Consider the following 21,532-nt stretch of genomic DNA (forward strand, 5'->3'; position numbering starts at 1 on the left):
TTCCGCGGTAATGCTCACTGTCCATTTTAAAGGAAGTCTGCAGATGAAAGCATCTCTCCCCGTTTCCACCCCTTTCTTTTCCTCTCTCCTTTCCTTTCTCTCTGTGTTTGAGAGAAATATGGGAGCTCTCTCTTTGATGCAAATGACGAGGTTTTTCCTCTGAAAGCAGAATGTAAGCACCATAACATGGACTCAGAAGGCTCCAGACGGTTGTTGGGGTTCCTGCACTGCGGCGGTGAAAAAAGAACAACAGCCAAATGTCTTATTTTTGTTATTTCTGTAATTTCTAAAAAGCCTGGGGTTAAACTGTTTCTGGCTCCACAGTTTAAACCGCTTTTGTTTATTTTCTGACCATGAAACTAACCGCAGAATAACAGTGGGAGCGGACTTGTTGGAGCTCTGCTGTTTGGTCTAGCTTGATTTTCCCCGCTCGCTTCACAAATTCTCATGCATGCAGGCCTTTGATGGAGTCACTGTGACTAGCAAGAGAGCACTGGCTATGTGATAATCTGTTTCTGATGGACATAAAGATTAGTAAGACTGATGTCAAACTCTCCCTTCCTTTTCTACCCGCTACAACTCTGCTGCTTAGGATGTCACATCATGTTGGCAGAGTATGGTCAAAATCAACATGCATACCACGTTATATTAAAGGCACGTATTAAATAGAGATATTGATTTGTATCTCTTTGAACCACATGATCTTTAAATAAACCTACAATACAGTGTTTATCAGTTCAGTCGTCGTCCTCTACAATACCAAATTTTCTCAGTAGATAGAACACAATTAATCATTTTGAACTCATATTAAATGGTTCAATGTTTCCAGAAATAGATTTTGCATCACTTGTAGCATAATCTTACAGATCAGGGTTATAGTAAATGGCGAGTAGCATCTTAAAACTGCTTTTCTCAAAGAACAAAGCACAGTCCTGATATTAAGATGCTTCTAGCGAGCCCTATTCATATTGATTTGTATCTCTTTGAACCACATGATCTTTAAATAAACCTACAATACAGTGTTTATCAGTTCAGTCGTCGTCCTCTACAATACCAAATTTTCTCAGTAGATAGAACACAATTAATCATTTTGAACTCATATTAAATGGTTCAATGTTTCCAGAAATAGATTTTGCATCACTTGTAGCATAATCTTACAGATCAGGGTTATAGTAAATGGTGAGTAGCATCTTAAAACTGCTTTTCTCAAAGAACAAAGCACAGTCCTGATATTAAGATGCTTCTAGCGAGCCCTATTCATATTATTTATCAATTTGTCATAATTTATTGATGAGCCGTCAGCAGAGAGAGGGAGACGATTGTGGGCTACAGCGTGATTTTAGCACTGTGGAATGGTAAAGCACAATGCTGGGCTCAATGGGTTTGTCTGAGATCTTTAGATGTGGCTCTGGCTTCAATTACACATAGCAACCAGATATTCCCGGGATAAGAGCAGAACACAGATTTGTGCCAGGACAGATTCTCCGTCCCATCTACTGTCATGTCTGTCTTGGAAAGCCATGAGGAGGCCATAGGTCATTTTTGATCATTTGACAGTTTAAGGCAGTAGCAGCTTACAGATAATTCACATTGAGGGAACAGAGAAGCTGTGTGGGAGAGAATTTAATGTCTAACCTTAGCTAAAGGATATAGACCAGCAAAAAAAAAAAAAAAAAATACAGCGGGGGTCGACTCTACTACAATATATTTAAAATATTGAAAAATCAGCGCGGGGATCTGAAATTTGATAAGTAGTAACATGCAGCATTTTCCTGAGTGAGGCTTTCACATTTCACTGCTGTTCTCTTATATCATCATTTATAACACAGTCAAAAGGATCCTGATGGCCGGCTGAGATAAATGTTGTGGCCTGCTGGAAAAAAATTCTAATGTGTACCATGGTGTCCAACTGCCAGTTTTCTTACCCTCTCGCTGTCTCTGTTACTCTCTCGCACACACAAACACACAGTCATCTGTCTCCATTTGAAGTAACCCTGCACAAAGAAGCACTTGTCCTACGATCTGCAGTACTCATTTGTCAGTTGTGCAACAGCAGACAATCCAACACTTAATAACCTGGTGGCACATCACTGACCTTGAAGATGCCTGTTGATTTAAGTAATAGTGACGTGTGGAATTCTCCTATATACAAGTTTTATAGTCGGTAAAAGATGTTTTTTCTGATGTGACAGGAAATCCTGAATCGGTCCTAATCCTAACCTAATCCTGTATTTACTTATGCGTTCCTCTTTCCTTTTCATCAAAACGTGTCTTCTTTTACAGCCAAGACAGAACTGGAAATACAAGAGAAGCAGTTGGCAGACACTCAGAAGATGTAAGAGCTTTCTTTTTCTTTAAACATTTTTCTGCAGCTTCTTCACCTGAACAGTCACTTCTGTTCCATTTCATGGGTTTACATTCGATCTTTTCTTAAGCGTCAAAACCGTGATCACAGTTGTGAATTTAAGGGTATGGGCAACACCGTATAATGCAATTCAGTGCACTTTGAAGTGATATATTATCACTGCAGTAAAGAAATATAATCTTGCTGCTTTGTCAATATTTAGGACTCTTGGTTCCTTCAGTTACACGGAAGGTGCAGGCCATCATGCCAGGCCTTCAGTAGACGGGAGGCCCCCTGTGCGGTGTCTGTGTTGTTTATCTAAGCAGAACGAGAGTAGACAGCCTTGGCTCCAGGCTTCTGTTACTGCTGGATAGGAATGTGTTCCTATAGCACACTCCAAACAAAGAGATTCCAACCTGTCCACTGTATTGATCCACTGCAAATGGCCACCACATTTAACACTTTAACATGTTTCATCCCCTGCCGTATGCACCCATTGCTTTGGCTGGATCTGTCTTTGTCACTATGTTGTGGACTTATTTTCCCTTCCTCTCTTTCCTCCACCCATGCTTACATATACTGTGCAGTATGTGTTTATGTACACAATCTTACATACGGTAGAGATTTAATCACAACAGGGAGAGGAGTAACAAAGCTAAACACTGTATATGAGATATGTTTTATTTTAGTCCTGGAAGTTAATCTGTCAAAGACAAACTGACTGTGCTGCTTTAGGGGCCATCCACACGGAAACGCTTTTTGGTGTAAACGCACGTTTTGCATCATTTTGGCCTGTCCAAACGAATCCTGTAAACGCATTGCCTGAAGATGCGCTTTTTTTGAAACCTGGTCCCAGGGTGAAAAAATGTGAAAACGTCGGCCTTGCGTCTTCGTTTGGACGGCAAAGCCGCATACTTGCGTATCGATGATGTCATCGCCACACCCCTCGACCTCTAGCCTTCGACCTCTTATCCCGTGACCACGTCTCATAACAACAACAATGGCGGACTACATACTTGTGTTCCCGCTGGAAAAGATATTGAGCCTATTAGGGTTCTTCTTGTGTTTGGTGTCTTCTTCTACTGTCTGTTTTTATACAGCGCGTAAGCTTTAAGCCATGCTTCGCCTCTTCTTCTCCGTTTTTGGTGAATTTCTGTAGCAGAAACTACGCCACCTATAGGCCTGGAATATGAAGTAACGTATGGAGTCATTTACAAATGGATCCGTTTGGACTCAAATATCCTTGAAACGATGCCAGGGAAGACGGGAAAAAAAAGATTGTTTTGGTACGTGTGGACGTGGCCTTAGAGGCAGTAATTCCATTTTAGTGTGCGCTGTTCTTTTCTGAAGTGCACAGTTATCATTATTTGTTTTATTTTACTCTACTATTAAATCTCTGAAAAAGCATATTATTCCAAGATTAAGTTTCATATTTTGCATATTTGCTTTTCTTTGTTGTTTCACAACAATCTGTGTAGGTTTCTGTAATCTCATGTTGTAATAGTAGTGGTCTTGAAGTAATGTTTTTGTTCTCTCTCCTCAGCTTCTTGGAGTTGAGCGTGTCCTTCTCGGTTAAACCCAAGGCGGGAGAGAAAGAGGTCTCTCCCAACACTTTCTTCTCCATTTGGCATGAGTTTTCTACAGATTTCAAAGACCAGTGGAAGAAGCAGAATAAGCTGATGTTACAGGAGCGGTGAGAATTATGATGACAAGTTTCCTGTTTCAGAATGTGACATTATACTTGATGCATCTTCTTCTGAATGGACACTTGAACCTGTTGTCCTAAAATCAAATCTGTCTGTCTCTTCAGGGAGGGTAGAATTTTCCCCAAGTGAAACTTGCAGTCCATCTCGTGTTCACTGAAGATCCTATCAGATTCATTCAAATTTATGAAGGGAAAAGAGGTTAAATGACCCAAATCGTTGTCCTCACCCCAGTAATCAAAAGAACACATGCAGCATCCAGTTAGCTTCCAGTGGTTTGATGAATATAAAGATACTGCTGCATATGTCAACAAAAAGCAAATTGGTCCATTATGCCAAATGAAGATTGAATTGTGATATGTATTTGTAAGAGAAGCAAAAATGTCACAAGCTTTGCTTGTTCAGTAGGAAAGAATAAAACAAATTTGAAAGCATTAACTCTTTGCTCTTTGCCGTAGGCAATCATCACAATTCTCTCTCTCTCTGCTGGTTTTCCTGTAAGACTCCAGTGGAACTATACAGTAGATATAAATCCTCACTTGTATGGATATGCAAACATGCAACACTGGCACACACAGTACCCATGTAATGATTAGAGGCAAGATGATGTCCGTTAGTATAACTTGTACTGAGTCAATGCCAACATGCTGATTATTTGTCTTTTAAAAGCACAAATGAGTAGTGACACTGCTGGCTTTCTCTGTGCAGCAGAGTGAGTCATTCCAAAGTAGTAGGACTGGCCCTTCGACAAACCGACATCATTGCGTCCAAATACCACATGACCATAGTCTGGATGACCCAAACTTTTTTTTTTTTTTTTTTTTTTACTCCATCTGTCTTTTTTTATAGTTAATTTCAGCAGCAGTGTGAATGAGTCCAGTTATGTGCTTTTGAGGTCTCCATAGGATGACTCATGGTTATTACTGGTGTTTTTCAGGGTCAAAATGGCTGAAGAGTGCTTCAAACAAGCCAAGGAAAAGGCTTCCTACAACGTGAAACCCAAACATGCAACTGGAATAGTACGTCTTTACACTTCTTGACACAGTTACTATATGGTCTCATCTTTATTTGATTTTTAGCTCCAGCAGTACCGGCCCTCTCTTCTTTTTTCTTCCCTTGGTGCAAATTGTCTTCTCCTTCCAAACACTTGTCAGGGTGATAAAGTAACAACACTCATGAGTGCCAGTGCTGCCAGCTGTAAATAACTCAGGCCTGTTTTTTATTTCACAGAAAGCAAAGCTGGGTCAGAAGATCTGAGGCAGAGAATGGAAAATTATCATCACCCAGCCTATTGCACAAGCACCGTTTGTACAATCTAACATGACTCATCAGTCATTTTTACATTTATTTCCTTCCGGTATATGTTTTCAATTGAGTTAGATATGTTTTGTGTGAGTTAGTTCAAAGTGGATATTATATTGTTTAAAAGTGAAATGAAAAATTACATTTTCAGCCACCCATTCATACCACTCTTATAATTAAATTAAATATTTCTACCAAAAGACATCCTTAAGCTGAGATGATTAAATGTAATTGAGTCATATGCCAGAAAATGCTCAGTGCTGTCAGTGCACCTAAAATTTGTAGCAACACTATATCCAAGCTTTCTCCATTTTTTTTTTAAGCCATATGTAGCCTATTTTCTTTTTTTACTGCAATTTCCAAGCCTAGTTCATAGGTAGGAATAAACACTTCCTCTTTATGTCTCCCTAATGGTGAAAAGCACAGAATTTTATAACACTTCTACAAGGTAGGTATGGATCGCCTGCCAGACAGAAAGTGCCTTATTGCACAGTGGAGGGGTTAAATGAGACCTATCATCTGAAATGAAATGTTACATGTAAAGAAGATAAATCTGTTTTACATAGGCTGAAAAATGTGAAATTTAGTTTGTTTTTAGAACCTAATGATAATTATACATGTGTTTTACATACAGCAGCTCCTCTATTGTGGTTTATTATGGCTTTTTATCCAGAGAGGCTATGGATACTGTACCTGTGATCTGATATAGACCTGCTATTATTTTTATTATGCAGTATCGTGAACTTGCTTTATGTTTTAAGAACATTCTTACAGTTTTGCCTTTCCTACTATGTGAGTGTGAACTCCCATATGCATATGGAGCAATAGGACCATGTGACGTTCATGTGCAATACCAACAAGTTTTGATTGAATACCGGTGACCATGAAAAAATATATTTATTGAATAAAAGAAATGACAATTTTTTTTAATTAAAGTCCTGTTTATCATTTGTCCAACTGTGATATTAAATGGTACAGAACGACATGTACTCTAAACACCATTGTTGTTTTATATGAAATAGATTTAATATACTTTTCACAGACATACAGGTACTTGCACACATACATAAAATATTTATATATACTGTATATATTGCATTGCACCTCCATTACACATGCTGCAGTATGTTTTTCCTACTGGCTAGTAGAGTTGTGGCACATGTACAATATACAGCCAGGCTCATTGCTGTGTTGCTTCATGTGTCTTGGAATATTTTCCTTGACATCAACTTGTGTATCATTTGGGACATTGTAGAAGTTAAGGAAAAGATACAGGACAACAGATACAATACTTGTAAAACACAGTCACATCTCGTACAGGAAAAAAAGCATTGCTGGCTAACTTTGTAATTACTGTAGATCCACCTGCAGGAAAACACATTACGGAAAAAAATTAAAGGGGTCACACTATTACTACAGTTACTTTAATTACTTTAAGACACTCAATTATCAGTATCTATAATGTTGTGTAGTTTTAAACTCTTGTTTGAGTCTAGTGACAAATGTACAAATAGCCAGGTAGATATAAACTTTCTGAAATAACAGGGAGGACAAACTTGTGTAATGTTGAAATTTGGCTGCTTCAATATCTGCATCTTTTGCACAGCCTCTTCAATCCGTTTCTTTCAACAGCATCAGCTTGCCAACATGGCTGCTAGACCGGCTGCTACCAGTTCCATTATTTGTACAACACGATGCAGAATAGTTCAACTTGAAGCCAGTCCTTCTTTGGCAAAGTTTGTAAATTTCTGTCTTTTACAATATTCATATGATGACCTTTCAAGTCCCTCTTCACAGTTTCCCGTGGCCGCTCACATCCACAGACATGCAGCGACACTGTTTGACCCTCGGCACCTTACGGTGTCTGAAAGGGGGCTGCAGGTCTGGGCAGTCTAGCTCCACTGTGAGCTGTGTGATGCGGTGTGGCCTGCAGAAGGAGCAGGACTGGAACGGCTCCTGGGCCTTGTTGTGACCTTTCCTTCCAGAGCCTGAGGCTTGGCCTCGATTCTGGGCCTGACCCGAGCTGGGGCCCATATGGCGGGGGATGTAGAAGGAGTTGCATTGACCGTAGCAAAAACGGTTGACCACAGTGCGGCTGCGGCAGCCCTCTTCACTGACTGTCTGACGGAGAGGTTGGGTCTTGCACCAGTCTCTGCGGAGGTAGCGGCGCTCTGTCACTACCAAGGCCTCGCGGCTGGAGGATAGCACCTCTGGTTTCTGCTGCAATAGCCGGTGGTGACGTTCTGAGGACAGGTTCCCTTTGGTCTTGTACGGGGACGGGATGGATCCCTGGGGCCGGTGCTTTTTGGTCTCTGCGGTGATGCAGAGCACCCCAGCCAGTATGACTGGGATAGTTATTCTCCACAGCATTCTGCAAAAAGAGAGAGGCGCATTACTATGCATTACATTTCTACACAGAAAATGTTTTCTGAAGAATAAATCTGTTATCACATAAACAGAATCTTATGTAAACTGATTGACACGGAAGCTGGTGTAACACTAATTAATGCAGTATATGACAGTCAGACGATTGCAAACATAATATCAATATTGCCAATCATGGTTGCAATTGTGTAAATACTCATTCATGTTGAACCACCTTTGCTGTCCAGCCTTCCTGGCATCATTGAGGAAATGAATCCATCACCAGGGCCCCCATTTGTCAGCATCTCTGTGTCATTACTTCTATTTGCTTTCCTCTCAGCTACGCAACTCTTCCAAAAATAAACAAAACCCTGCCATCAAAGTATACACTTAAACACCCATAACGAGAAGGGGAAGTTGATTTTATTGGTCCCGTCGCCGGGTAAAATAATTAGGGCTTTGCTTACTTTAGTCATGAACTATGCCGCAGATATGTAAACAGGCATTAGAGAGGCCCATCTGCATGTTATTAGGGGAAGAGTTGGGGAAATCTACAGTACCCTTTGGGAGTCCACTCTTCTACTCTTTGGTGATATCCTATGGAGCAAACTGAACTAAGATTGACCCAGTGTCCACGAGTGTCCATAATCACCATAACCCTTGTGTTGTCCTTCGGCTCCTGGTGACCCGAAGGACAACACAAAGGTTATGTCCTTCCGTTTACTTTGTTGAGAATTGCTCTCTGAACCCTGTCTCTTGTAAAGTAAGTAAGTAAAGTTTATTTCTAGAGCACATTTAAACACAGCTTAAGCTGACCAGAATGCTGTACAAAAAAAGCACTAAGGTCACCGGGACCCAAAGGACGACACAATAATGTAAAAAGAAAGAAAGCATGATCTAGAGAAATTATTTCTCTGCCATTCAGGATTGAGTATCCACCCGTGTGCATGCTGTCAGCATTTGCGCCTGCACATTTTTGACCATCACTCAAGCATCTTTTCAGCAGATGTTGCTCTTGACAAGCATTGCATGACATCAAGTCAGAAATTCTGACAGAGAACCAAACTGCCTCAAGGCCATTGGCTGCTACTATTAACAGACTCTTCTTTGCTGTGCAAAATTGTATGTTCCCTTTCCTTCTTTCCTGGACCTGCAACTCACTCTGACATGGAACAAATTACTTTATCATAATCCACTTTGTTTTTTGCCTCCTTTTTTCTGCCCTTGACCCTTGAGTTCATGGAAGCTCTGTCCGAGATGCACAAGCACAAGTCTGTATATCACTATCCCAGCAGCACTTCACGTAAGTTTGACCATCTAGCAGAAATGTAGTTTGAATTCTAACCAGACTTTTTTTATAGCATATCATGAGATATATGTTGGAGTTACATAGACACAGAAGATCTACTTGACTTTGCTTTCTTGTGCAAATCTGATCTCTTGTTTTTTGTTTGTGTGTACACTCTGCCAAGAAATCGGATGCGCTCTAAACTTACAATCAAGTCTATTGTTGATATTTGGTTTTTCTATCTGAGGATGTCTAAAACACAAATGCATTTTGAAATTATTTTTTAATGAGAACATCACAGGGAATATGTATATATATATATATATATATATATATATATATATATATATATATATATATATATATATATATATATATATATAATGTAAATCCTGTGATGTTCCTGTGATTTTCCTGAGTGTGAATTCCTCAAGGATGGAAACTGCATCTCAGAGCCGTGCTTCTTCTTCTGTCTTCATATTTTTTCATACACGTACAAGCCAGCACACACGCCAATGCACACCCATCATAAGGTTAGAATAACTAAACCGAAGACTCCCACTGGGTCCTTCCACCACCTACTGCGTCAGGTAGTCATGACCCCACTCCATCTTCCAGTGATCTACCGTCCATATACAACACAGTCTCATTTATCTTTAGCTGCTCCATCTCATTCCTGCTGACTGTGTATTTAAATGCATGAACCCCTGATCAGGGGAACAGCCTCTGCTTCTGTGTGCAGGCTCTTGTTCTCTGTTTTCCTGTTCTCCTGCTGTCCATCATTTAAAGAGGCACCCTGTGACTCTAGTGAGCTACAGTCTGCAAAGCCCCGGGGACTTTTGAGGGATGACCTGACCGACTGTGTACATAGGGCATGACGGATGGCCTATACACCGAGCAGCAGCACTCCCTCTCCACTCTCTGCCTAAGTATGATAGTACCGGCCCTGCTAAGCTATCCTCATCAATCTCTGCAGCAAGACAAATTGCGGTTTTGGGGTAGGATTTGGGGGTTTCGGGGGGAGCCCCTGAGGTGGTTAGTGGTTGGGGTTAGGAGATAGAAGGAAAGGGGCTGAAAAGATGTTGGAGTTTGGGACAGATGACCTACTGGGAAACAAAACCAACACCACTTGGGCTTCATGCACAGTATATACCCTCCTCCCACAACTGTATGTCTTTTCATTTCTTTCCTTCCCGATCTGTCTCTCTCTGTCACTCAATCTGTCTGTCTCTCCCTGATGCACAGCACTAATCATCAGAGAGTTGCGGAGACGGAAGGAGACTGTGGTTTTGTGTGTTAATGTTAAGGCATAACTGAACCGGACCTTTCTGTCTGCTAAACACTAATATTGTCCACAAACACAGCTTTATGTTTTACCAGAACCACAAATACTTGGGGGAAATGCTTCACTGAACTGTGGCAGACCTTGGTTCCAAATTTCAGACCTCTAATGAAATTACAAATACCAGAAACAAATACCAGAGAGACTGCTGAGCAAGACACAATCCTTTTTGAAAACAACTATTATCGTCAGTGGGAACTTATGTTTTGTTTTTTAGAATGGCATTATAGTACCATGGTAATTTTCTCTGGATAACAATGGCTCTTTTTTTGTGGTGAAAAAATGAAGTGAAATGAAAAACAAAATTAGTCATGAAAATTTCCAGCCAAGATGCAAAATATTTCTACATTTCAGATTTTCAGTTGTTTGATAATTTAAAAAAAGCAACAAGAATCCTTTCAAGACTTTCACATTTGTGCACACAGATGTACTTCCTCTAAACCTTGTGAAACATCTTCCCAGCATGTCTTCAAAGGCAGGTTAAAACAAACAAAACCTGATGCCTCAATTATTGGTGCGTCAGAAAGTCTCATACACAGACTGGTAAATGCAGTTAATTACAGTAGAACCGCATTTAATTCACCGTGCAGCTCAAACCTCAATCACACAAGGGTAGCACACACGCACACATGACCACACACACGTGCACACACACAGACAGACTCACACACACATACACAGGATATAAAGAGGGAAAAAGAGGTAAATGAAATGTTTTCACTTGAAGCCAATTACACAAAGAGGAACCATGTCATTATCTGCATTTGCGGATTCTATTTTCCCAAACTATGCTCGGCTGTTGGCTCATTAACAGTTGTGTGTGTGTGTGTGTGGGGGGGGGGGGGTCAGTTTGGGGCTTTACTGTTTAAATGTGTCTAATGCCAACATTGCCAGGAGGCTGCTTTAGGCAGTTTGGGCAGCCATTTGTCACCACAATCCATCTTGATAATGACTAGCAGCCCATATATAATGCTTTTCAAGCTAAGTACTGGCAAGAATGTAAGGCAACTCTTTCGCCTCATCAACATTAAGTGCTTTAGTGGAGGTTGAGAGACAATTAGAGATGCTATGATAGTGCAGGGTTTCTCATTCCAGGTCAGGATGACACTACTTAAATTCAGTGATTAACACCACCTTCTTTTGCACTTAAAGTGGAATTAGTTTGTTTAATCCCTTAACATGCAACTTTCCCCTTTTGCTTCCCCTTTAAGGTTGCTAAAATGGCCTTATTTCACGTTGTCTGACAGAATCTGATTTATCACATATTCTGTATCAGCTTGTTCAAGATCTTTTTGATGCTATATATGTTTAGGAATGATGTCTCTGAGCCAAATACTATTTTTATGGCTTCACCATTCCATCAAATAGAAATATTCTTGTTCTGTGGGTTTGAACATTTGGCTGCACAGCATGAGTTTGCAATGCGTGGCGCATCAGCAAGGTGAATGTTCTGTTGTTTAAGCTTAATTTTAACAGAACAAAATTCCCAGAACTGGCTAAAATGCAGCATTACGTTTTCTTAGTATCTGTTTATGTGTAAAGCGGAAACTTCACTTGTTTAGAATGTGGTTGAGGCTTCTATTAAATACCAGTTTTACTATCTTTAGAGGCTTATAATAAGGTGTTTTCTGTTGGTAAAGAAACTGTAATCTGTGTGCTAAATCCACTTTGACATCAGAGCGGACTGTACAAGGTGGTGCAGTCACCAGAGCTGTAAGAAGGATCAGAAGGCAAACTCCCCACCATTCACCGCACGCATACTGTAATACAGACACACACACACACACACACACACATATGCTTGGATACACATCAGTACACACATGACTACACACAAATACATTAATGATACAAAAGTGAACAGACTCACACAAAAGGATATACACCTGTACACAGGAATAGACAGATAAAATAAGATCATTTGTACATGAAGAAAAAGGATTACATTAACATCATTATCTCTCATTCTCTCTTTTTCATATTCACTGGAAAAACTAAACTGAATCTTAAACTAACTGAGATGCACAGTACAACATGCTGTCATCACTCACTAATTCTATCACTCACAACACTAATTCCCTGGAACCTCCAGCCACTAATTATAGTAATTAAGTAGACACTTTTATCCTGAACACCTTACAGTACCTTGAAGGCGTATATTTTTACTATGGGTGGCCCCAGTGGGAATCAATCCCTCACTGCTGGCAGAAAAACTGAAAAGCTGTACAACTACTGCTGGTCGAATTACATGGTTCTGCGCTCATTCCAAGACTCGTCAGTCTCTTACTTACTGCCCACTTGTCCAAAGCGCTCACATGGGATATGTCGAACCAGCACTCATTTACGTACACTTTTCTCAGTACATCCAAATGGTACATGGTACTATCACGTACTGTATATAATCACTGTTTCCTCACATCCACTGCAAAGAATGTCCATCATCAAAGCATTTATTTATTATTGTATTTTGGAATTTGGATTTATTTATTTTTAATGTAGTGGGGTAATTTATATGTCCATGTGTTTCATCTTGCATCAAGAACTTTCTTGAATGACATGGTATTCATTTGTAATTAGTGTATGCTATTTGTTATTGTTTGTGACATTTTTAAAACACCCTTACAAAGTTCTTGAAACTGGTCAAACGTTTGAAAAACAGTTTCACTCTTAAATAATGTGATAAAGTATTAAGTGTTATAGCAGTAAAGCATAAAGAATGGTTTATGCACCTCTCACCACAGGGCGCAGCGGGACAGTTATGTGTCGAGGATGCAGTCAAGGGAGGTTGTCCACCTTCAGTGGTCCTTGCGTCCGCTTCCAGGTTTCGGTTTCCATGGCAACATAATCAGTAGTATCCTCAGGCTTGTCCTTGCTCCTCTTTTCTCCCAACTAAAGTTTCAACGTGTTGGACACGATCAGTTTTACATCTCCCTGGAAAAGTTTAGTTTCTTTCCTTACTTTCTCTCTCAGTCTAACTTTCTGTTATTAGTCTTTTTGCTTTTAGGATTAAGAAAGAATCTCCAGGTCTCAGTCACAGTAAGCCCAAAGCTCCGTGCTGTGGAGACTGTCTGTCGACTGTCTTTGAGAGTGTTTGACTCACTGTAAAGCCTGCCTTAGTTTGAATCCCCACCACCCCCTTCCCTCCTCAAGACTGGGAGGGTTTATTCTATTGGTCATTGTGTGAATCTAACCAAGCTTCACTTCTTTCATTTAAGTCTGTCTTTCCCTGTGTCTGTCTCTCTCTGTCTATTGACATTTTTCTCCGATATATTTTATTGTAATGCCCACACATCCATGATATATCAAACCTATCAAAATGACTTTTCCTTTGTCTTCTTTTTCCATTGTAGTTTTTCTTCCCCTCTTCCCCTGTGTTTGATGTTTACTTTTACATTTTTAAGAGGTGGATGACATTTTGTCAACATGGACAATAAAGGACAAAATTGTGAAGAAACAATGATCTCCTACAAAAAAACATAAATGATCCTCTCTCATTGGCACTTTGACCACATCACATAACAACCCATAATCCCCAATCCTTAAATCATTATATGCTTGTACTCAGACACACTAACAGGGTGCTTTGAAAAAAAATGCCACAATTCACATTCCTTGATGCAAGTGAGACAATAATGTTTGTCTGTTTTGTGCTGACCACTGGGCACTGAGACTGAAAACACTGACTGTCACTTCTGCCATCAAAGAGCTGAAACATCAACAGACCCTGCAAAACCTCAGATGGGTACAGTCTGAACAAAAACTGCTTCAGCAGACCAGAGGATGATGGCACTTTTGCATGACAAAACTTCATTTATCTGCAGTACTATGGTGCATCTGTGTTGAGGAGGAGCTGGTTGCTAAAATGAGGCAGATCCATACTGTAGGATATATTTGAACACCCTCTAGTGGCAGAAAGCAAAAGTGCAATATTCAAGCACTGTTACTGGATTCTTTTAACCCTGCAGAGTGAATGCTACGCAAGTCTTCATTACTGAAGTGGAACTTTGTGTTCAAAAAGTTCAAAGAAATACAAACCCAGGCCATAGTAACAGATAGAGGGCCAACTTTAATAATACAAGTAAGTAAAAGTGTCTTTAAATATGGTATAAAAATAAATGCAGGAGAGAATAACAAAGAATTATGTTCTACATAAGACGAGACATACTTTTTGTAATTTTGAATGTGACTTTAAAAGTGCAAGGAAAACCATATGTGCTTATTATTTTAGTGCAATAAAATAATGCAAAGCAAAATAAATACACCATAAATATTCATAATAATAATAAAAATCATAATATATATATGTATATATATTGTATATTCATTCTGCACAACACTTCCCATAGCATGACAAAGTATCTGTGACCTCAGATCATGAAAAGCGATGATATTGGTTAGATTTATCAGTTAAAGCTGTCATTTGATATATTTTTTCTATGTGTTTTTCTTCTTTTTCTTTCTCTCTCTGACATCATTGGTTTAGCTGGAAGTGAGAGAGGGGGATCTGATCCAGCAGTTACGATGGAAAGAACTGGAACACTGGATTCGATATTCTTTAATTATTTTCATCTCGCCAGTCTGTCAGTGTCCTCACAAGTCCAGCAGTGCCTCCTTTCCTAGATTACTGGAAATACATCATGTACTGTAAGAGGAGAGAGAAGAAGGAACATCCTCTCCATGGACATGCAACATCCGGTGGACAACAGACGAACAGACGGTCCAGCTCATCGCCCGGCTGAGCCAAGAGTGGATGGACAGACAATAATGATGAAGAGATGATATGGTCCCCCCTCTCCATGTCCCAGAGAGAGAGATGGCATTGATTTTAGCATGATGGCACACGACTGGTCAGCCTCTTGGGTCCTAGTGCTTTCCCCTGCGCTGTGAAAGAAGAGAAAAAAGGCGAAACAGACAGGTGGAAAAAAGAGAAAGAAGTCAATATGTAAATGTGAATATGAGAGAATTTATTTTCTGGTTGAATAACAATATGAGCAGCCACAGACATGATGCTGGAATTGCACATTTTTCATTGTATGCGCTGTGCAAATTTAGCGTTTGAGCTCAATGAAAATTTTACATTAATTATAGTATATTTAAAACCTGTATGTATCAGACATTACCTGGAAGCGAGAGCCTTCAGAACAAGTTCTTACTTTTCTGAGGGGACAAAAAAGGACACATTAAGTGAAGTATTTTTACCATACAGAGGATTCAGGGGGCCATGTATAAATTATAATATATAGAATAACAGTTTGCAAGTCATATAGACAAGAACTGTACTTTTAGTTCAGCCTACCTCGAAAACAGAATAGAGAAAGAGTACTAAATCATTATAAAGCTATTTAAAAAGAATCGCTTCACTTCCAATGTGCTGCATTCACATTATATTTTTGATTTGTATATAAAAAGATCCAAGCTATAATAGCAACATCTTATTTGCCAGAATGTAAGGTGGAGGAAGTGTAGGAGGCATGAGACAGAGCAGTTTTAAACACATAAATACACCTGTTTAACTAAATAATGATTCATCCTGTTATGACACCCTCTGAGACTCTCTGGTATGCATAATGGTTTTAAAAGAAGACCTGATCAGCTACTTTATTATGCACACCTGAAGCACATAACGGTAATATGTTATATTCACTCAATCTGCCCCTAATTGATAAGGCCAACATGAGATGCCATTTTGTTCGACATATTCTTTGGTTTGACCTGGATTGCACGTTTAGGCAACTCTGCCACATACATCTCTGTATTCAGGAAGTTTATATCCATTTCAGACAAAGTACATTTTCGTGGGAGACATATACTGGAACCTGCATTAGGAAAGATTTTTGGCATTATCACAAATGACTGCATCTAATTTCAAGGACTTGCTTGGAGTGTGAAATCCACATTCAACTCTGCAGCTCAAGACAGACCAGCTTTTGTTTGGGAGTTAGTGGAAAGCAAACTGTGACTAAAAGGAACATAAACACAAATCCATTGGGATCCTCATAATGTTTTAAATATACCATGATGTTCTACCCATTAATGGGCTAAAATACCTGTATTTATTTACTGAGCAGAATTATATCAACCCTGCCCCTATAGCAAAATATATGTCACTACAGGTGAGTGCAATAGCAAAGGTGCATGCTTGTTTTGGATGTAAACAGATTACCGGGAATGGACTTAAAGAGCTGAGCTCAAAGTGTGATTTAACAGACTTTGAAAATGCGTGACTGTAGGTGCAAGGAGGGCAGGTTTTAGCATCACTTAAGAGTCAGTGTATGTGCAAACAAAACCAAATGTTGTAAGCATGAAGTGCCGTCTTAGTTTGATCTTATTTTCTAACTAAGACGGCATGCGTTTTTTACCTTCTTCTTGGCCTGTAATAACTCCTGGTAGGCACTGGAGCGGATAAAACGGCTGTAAGAATCACTCTTCATCAACTTGTAGATGTGTTCCTGATGTAGAAACACAAATAATGAAAATAATGTATCAAAAGCCCAGAAAACACATTGTGCTGAATTGAAAATATAAAATGCATTATTCCACTGCCCACCAAAACAAAGTTGTGATTGATTGATTGATTGATTGATTGATTGATTGATTGATTGATTGATTGATTGTTTGATTGATTGATTGATTGATTGGTTGGTTGATTGGTTGATTGATTGTTTCATGAATTGCCAGGGGTGAGGATATTACAATGCAGTTGTGTACAATACAGTTATAGATAACAACCAACATTCCATTCAAAAGTTGAACATTTTATTCTTATGTACAGTGTAAAATTGGAAATAAGCCGCTACAGAAATGTATTGATGTGATTTAATGTATTTTTATCATTTGCACCTGTGCATCCTCAAAAGCGTAGCGTCCAGGATCTTTGACATTCTGGGTGGTTTTGTCGTAGCTCTTGGAGTCCACATTGATGGCACTGGGTGCTCCGGGGGCCAGAAACTCCTGCCAGATCTCCTGAACCCGGGTTGGAACTTCTCTGATGGGACGTTTCTTTAGTTCCTGGACCGCTAGCCAGAACCTACAGACCAAAATTAACGGTAAATACAGTAGCTCTGGACCACAAAAAGGAAGTGGCACAGGTAATAGTAAACTTTATGTAACTGTATGCATGTACTGGAAACTATGTAAATCAGTATTTATGCACACATTTTGTTTATGAAAATAATCTCCAATAATTGAATTATTCCTTTTAAGAGCATCCTTTTTTTCCATTTTACACATACTACATCAAGGAATTTGGTCCATTATCTTGTCAGGAGAAAAAGATACATGGCAAGTAGAACTAACAGGAAGAATTTAAGTGTTTGCCTTTGTCAGGGACACCTCAGCACGGACAAATTGCAATACTGGACAGTTTCAGCACCATACAGCAAGTTACATTTTAAAAAGTTAAGTTTGAAAGGGTTAATATGTACATGAATAGCAGCATGCTAATTGTTAGTGATACATCTGTTCAATTATAGGAAAAATAAAACGATGCTCAACTGACTGAGATATTAAATCATAATTCAATTAAACTGACCAAATGATCAGCTTTGGGCAGAAACAATACAGACATGTACCATCAGAGGGAGCAGGGGAGCTATCCTGCACAGTGGTGCTCTACTCATATTACTGTAAGCTGTTTCCATGCTTTGATACTCTGCAGTATTCCTGTTACCATGAATAAAGACAAAGGTGCTCCATCCGGTGGGCTGGATCCCCTTAATCAGCTGATTAGTGCTTGGAGGAGCTGTTTGTTTGCTTTTGCTGTAATTTTAGAGAGGGGGGGTGAAACTGGATATACAGATGAAAAATCATCTGTTAACATAATATTCCTGCCCACCTGTGTTTTTCTAGCCACAGCTAAAGTTGCGCATTTAAAAAAGATGCATTTCCAAATTGTATATATTTTAAATATTGCTTGTGTAGCATTCTATTATTTTTTCATGTATATTGTTTCCTATTATTTAATGTATACTCTGTATGTGTGCTGTGTGTCTTATATTTTGCGGCTGCAACACCGTTATTTCCCATTTTTTGGGATCAATAAATATCTATCTATCTATCTATCTATCTATCTATCTATCTATCTATCTATCTATCTATTTATCTATCCACTGCCCTCTTTGCTTTGATTAAACAATTTAACTGAAGGTTACTTTTACACAGGGGCATAGCACAACATTCTGGGCGCTGTAGAAAAGAATTTTCTATGGGCCCCTCCCCGCATCCACAGCTATTCGTTCTAGCATATTTTTGGGCCCTCCTCACATGAGGGCCCTGGGTACTCAGTCCCCTTTTTCCCCCCAGTCCGACACCCCTGCTTGTACACATGGAATAAACGATGGCCCCATTAATAACAGGGATAGTTTTTAGCTTTAAATCCCCCACAGTCTCTTACGTGTGCATTCATGGGGACAAATATCTGTTCACACAATCACATTGTGGAGACCCATGTGGGAACAAAAGTTGGTCCCACAAAGGTTAACCATTTATTTTAGGCTTTTTAAAGTTTGTAGTTGAAGGTACAATTTGCAAAGGTTCAGGCAGCTGTAAGGGTTGTAATTCAGCATGAAACAATTACAGATAAAGGCACAGTCCGTAATTCAAAACAAAACACATGATTAGATCCTGCTATCTTACCAGCTATGTTGACTAATCCAAAGCGGTAGAAAGTAAGTACATTTACTCAAATACTGTACTTAATTACATGTATTATTATTATTAATATATTATTAATTATTTATTTAGGTACTTCACCTGCGTATTTCTATAGACAAATGTACTTTGTACTACACTTATTTGACAGCTGTAGGTACTTGCTTTGCAGATATTACATATTAAACGTGATCATCTTATTAAATTTGATGAATTGCTATAGATTAAACTATACAAATTAGGGTGTAAAAAATGTATTTGCATCAGTAAACATGGCAGTAAAACATCCTTTCGTTTTTAAAATTATAATCAATTTAGAAACAAAATGCTTTTTTTCATCGCAGTATTTTGTGTGTGTGTGTGTGTGATGTGTGTGTTTTCATGTGTGTGCATGTGTGTGTGTGTGTCGTGTGTGTGCGTGTGTGTGTGTGTGTGTGTGTGTGTGTGTGTGTGTGTGTGTGTGTGTGTGTGTGTGTGTGTGTCAGTGTGTGTGTATGCATGCATGTTGGTGAGTACCTGAGATTCTCTGAGCTGAACTCAGACTCCAGGAACTTGAGGAACTGCTCTCTCCCCACTGGATCTTTGAGAACCTCATCGATGCCGAAAGCCCACCTCTTTACCCTCTGCTGGCCTGGCTCCTTACTGGAGGAGGACACACAAAACATATAACTTATCTTTCACTGATGCAGTATGTGTGCAACAAAACGCATACAAATATATCAACTAATGTAAGTATCCATATAAATATCTATTTTGCTCTTTCTCTGGAGACATGCACCCATGCACCTGGCTTCAAGCTCCCAGAGTGTGGCATCATCTGAGATCCATGGATTGGATGGATCTGAAGGCGTGAGGAAGGGGTCATATTCGACGTACTGCTCTGTGTAGGCCAGCAAACTGTTTTTTTGAGGAGAAACAAAGAAATCATGCAGTATTAATGACAGGAATCTGTATCACTGGTGGAAATTTGACATATATTATAATCTAGTTATCACATCTGCTCCATACCTTTCTGTGAGTCATTATGAATGAGTTGTCTATTTGTAAGATTTAATTAACGAAAGGCATGGATTTTAGATTGAAAGCCAGAAAAGAGGGACTGGCCCTAGAGAACTCTTTGCTGAATGCTCCTCTCTTGTAAGTGAAGGAAATGACAAATCAACACTTTGTGTGCCATCCAGTATCTGGTATCGTCAGCGCTGACACCCACTAAAGGAATTGTCTGGGCCCAATCATTCTCCAAGGTCATCTGAGCTCTTAACTCCACACCATGTTAGACCGTTTAAAGGCTCAATAAACAAATCAATGGCTAAACTGAATAAAGACACAAATAACACCGCTCACCTCTCCGCCACTTTGGACATTTTCAGTCGATGCCTGTCTAATTGTAATTGCCAAAATGTGATCTGAAATCATAGCAGATAACAATTAGCATACATCAGTCGCCACAAATTCACAAGAAATTGCAGTTTGCAAGTACATAATTTTTATTATTTTACTTTATGTGTGCACTTAAAACTGTATTACATTGTACTTAATTATGTACACCTAAGGATACTCAATGCAATTATTGCATACCAAAAACTAACTATAAAGTTACAGATGACAAATAAGAACTACAATTACAATTTCAGTGGTAGCATTAGTCTCGCTTTGCCAGACCTTCCTCCACAGCGCTGCGGAGGAGGGTCTGGCTAGTCCACACAGAATTCCGGTTGCTCCGGTTTATTGCCATTTCATTAAACCAATCACAATCATCTTGGGCGGTGCTAAACGCCGAGCAGAGCCAGGGCGCTGCTGCAAAATAGCCTCGGGAAGAAACTTGTTTTGTTTGAACGTGTGACCTACATTCAAAAGTTGTTGTAGTCGTGCAACAGAAAACTTATATTGGACAGATAGTCGAGGTAACTGTCTTGATTAACCCTGCAGAGATCTGAGGAGCAGTTAACCATAGTCCTCATAAATCCACCTAAGTTTAAAACACCAACACAAAGAAAGTGGAAGGAAACGAAAGGAGTGAAATCCAGCGGAATTTTCTGCGGCAACATGCAATCCCGGAAATGGAACGTCGTGGATATAGACTATGCTAACATTGACTTTAAATCGTCAAAAATCCTATCTTTAATAGTAGAGCGCCACCTGCAGGTCTAACCTGTTCCTGCAGTTCTTCTTCTGTAGGCTGCTTGGCCTCTGGGGCGGGGGTGTGGGTTGGGCTGTGGGTACGGATATCATTCTGCAGCCCATACACAGACTGAGGCGACAAAAAACATGTTAAAATACTAGTAATAGCCTTATAGCTGCTGACAATCACAGCAAGGAAGATTAAGCCTGCTGTTTATGTCTGTGTTACAGTGTAAATATCAACCCTGACCTTAAAAGAAAGGTGTATTAATGAGAAAATCTACTGTACCTTTCTGGTTTTGTGGGGATTTTTCATTCTGGATGACTTCTTTATGTCAACTTCTGTTGTATTCACACATCCTGGCTATAAGAAGAGTGAGGAGGAAATTGAGTTAATTCAGCTTATATTTAATTAATAA

At 39.5% G+C, this 21,532-nt stretch overlaps 3 protein-coding genes across 5 annotated transcripts in view; 1 reads left to right on the forward strand and 2 right to left on the reverse strand.

Moving 5' to 3' along the window:
• LOC120547728 (formin-2) overlaps nt 1–6,279 on the forward strand; it is a 53,928-nt gene extending 47,649 nt beyond the window's left edge. For both annotated transcript variants that reach the window (XM_039783350.1, XM_039783349.1), the window contains exons 15-18: nt 2,284–2,335; nt 3,888–4,037; nt 4,985–5,066; nt 5,278–6,279. In XM_039783350.1, the coding sequence (XP_039639284.1) occupies nt 2,284–2,335; nt 3,888–4,037; nt 4,985–5,066; nt 5,278–5,304 (311 nt within the window). In that variant the 3' untranslated portion in view covers nt 5,305–6,279. The remainder of the gene's footprint in view (nt 1–2,283; nt 2,336–3,887; nt 4,038–4,984; nt 5,067–5,277) is intronic.
• Nucleotides 6,280–6,353: 74 nt separating this feature from the next.
• On the reverse strand, nt 6,354–13,514 carry grem2a (gremlin 2, DAN family BMP antagonist a). The gene is made up of 2 exons (XM_039783354.1): nt 13,073–13,514; nt 6,354–7,720 (listed from the first exon to the last, which is right to left on the reverse strand). Exon 2 carries the CDS (start codon nt 7,717–7,719, stop codon nt 7,141–7,143), a length of 579 nt encoding a protein of 192 aa, XP_039639288.1. The 5' UTR covers nt 7,720; nt 13,073–13,514; the 3' UTR covers nt 6,354–7,140.
• A 1,369-nt stretch (nt 13,515–14,883) lies between these two features.
• Nucleotides 14,884–21,532, reverse strand: part of rgs7a (regulator of G protein signaling 7a) — a 60,708-nt gene continuing 54,059 nt past the window's right edge. The window contains exons 10-18 of one of the 2 annotated variants that reach the window (XM_039783353.1): nt 21,403–21,477; nt 21,145–21,243; nt 20,337–20,398; nt 19,779–19,889; nt 19,509–19,634; nt 17,184–17,370; nt 16,703–16,792; nt 15,464–15,500; nt 14,884–15,219 (exon numbers count right to left, since the gene is read on the reverse strand). In XM_039783353.1, the coding sequence (XP_039639287.1) occupies nt 15,480–15,500; nt 16,703–16,792; nt 17,184–17,370; nt 19,509–19,634; nt 19,779–19,889; nt 20,337–20,398; nt 21,145–21,243; nt 21,403–21,477 (771 nt within the window). In that variant the 3' untranslated portion in view covers nt 14,884–15,219; nt 15,464–15,479. Of the gene's footprint in view, nt 15,225–15,463; nt 15,501–16,702; nt 16,793–17,183; nt 17,371–19,508; nt 19,635–19,778; nt 19,890–20,336; nt 20,399–21,144; nt 21,244–21,402; nt 21,478–21,532 lie in introns of both variants that reach the window. The other variant, XM_039783351.1, reaches the window with a different exon arrangement.

The sequence above is a fragment of the Perca fluviatilis genome, chromosome 19 (assembly GCF_010015445.1).
Source record: "Perca fluviatilis chromosome 19, GENO_Pfluv_1.0, whole genome shotgun sequence".
Lineage (NCBI taxonomy): Eukaryota > Metazoa > Chordata > Actinopteri > Perciformes > Percidae > Perca > Perca fluviatilis.

What these genes read in the sequence shown, in the direction of transcription:
- grem2a (XM_039783354.1), bottom strand. Translation starts at nt 7,719, where the DNA reads ATGCTGTGGAGAATAACTATCCCAGTCATACTGGCTGGGGTGCTCTGC.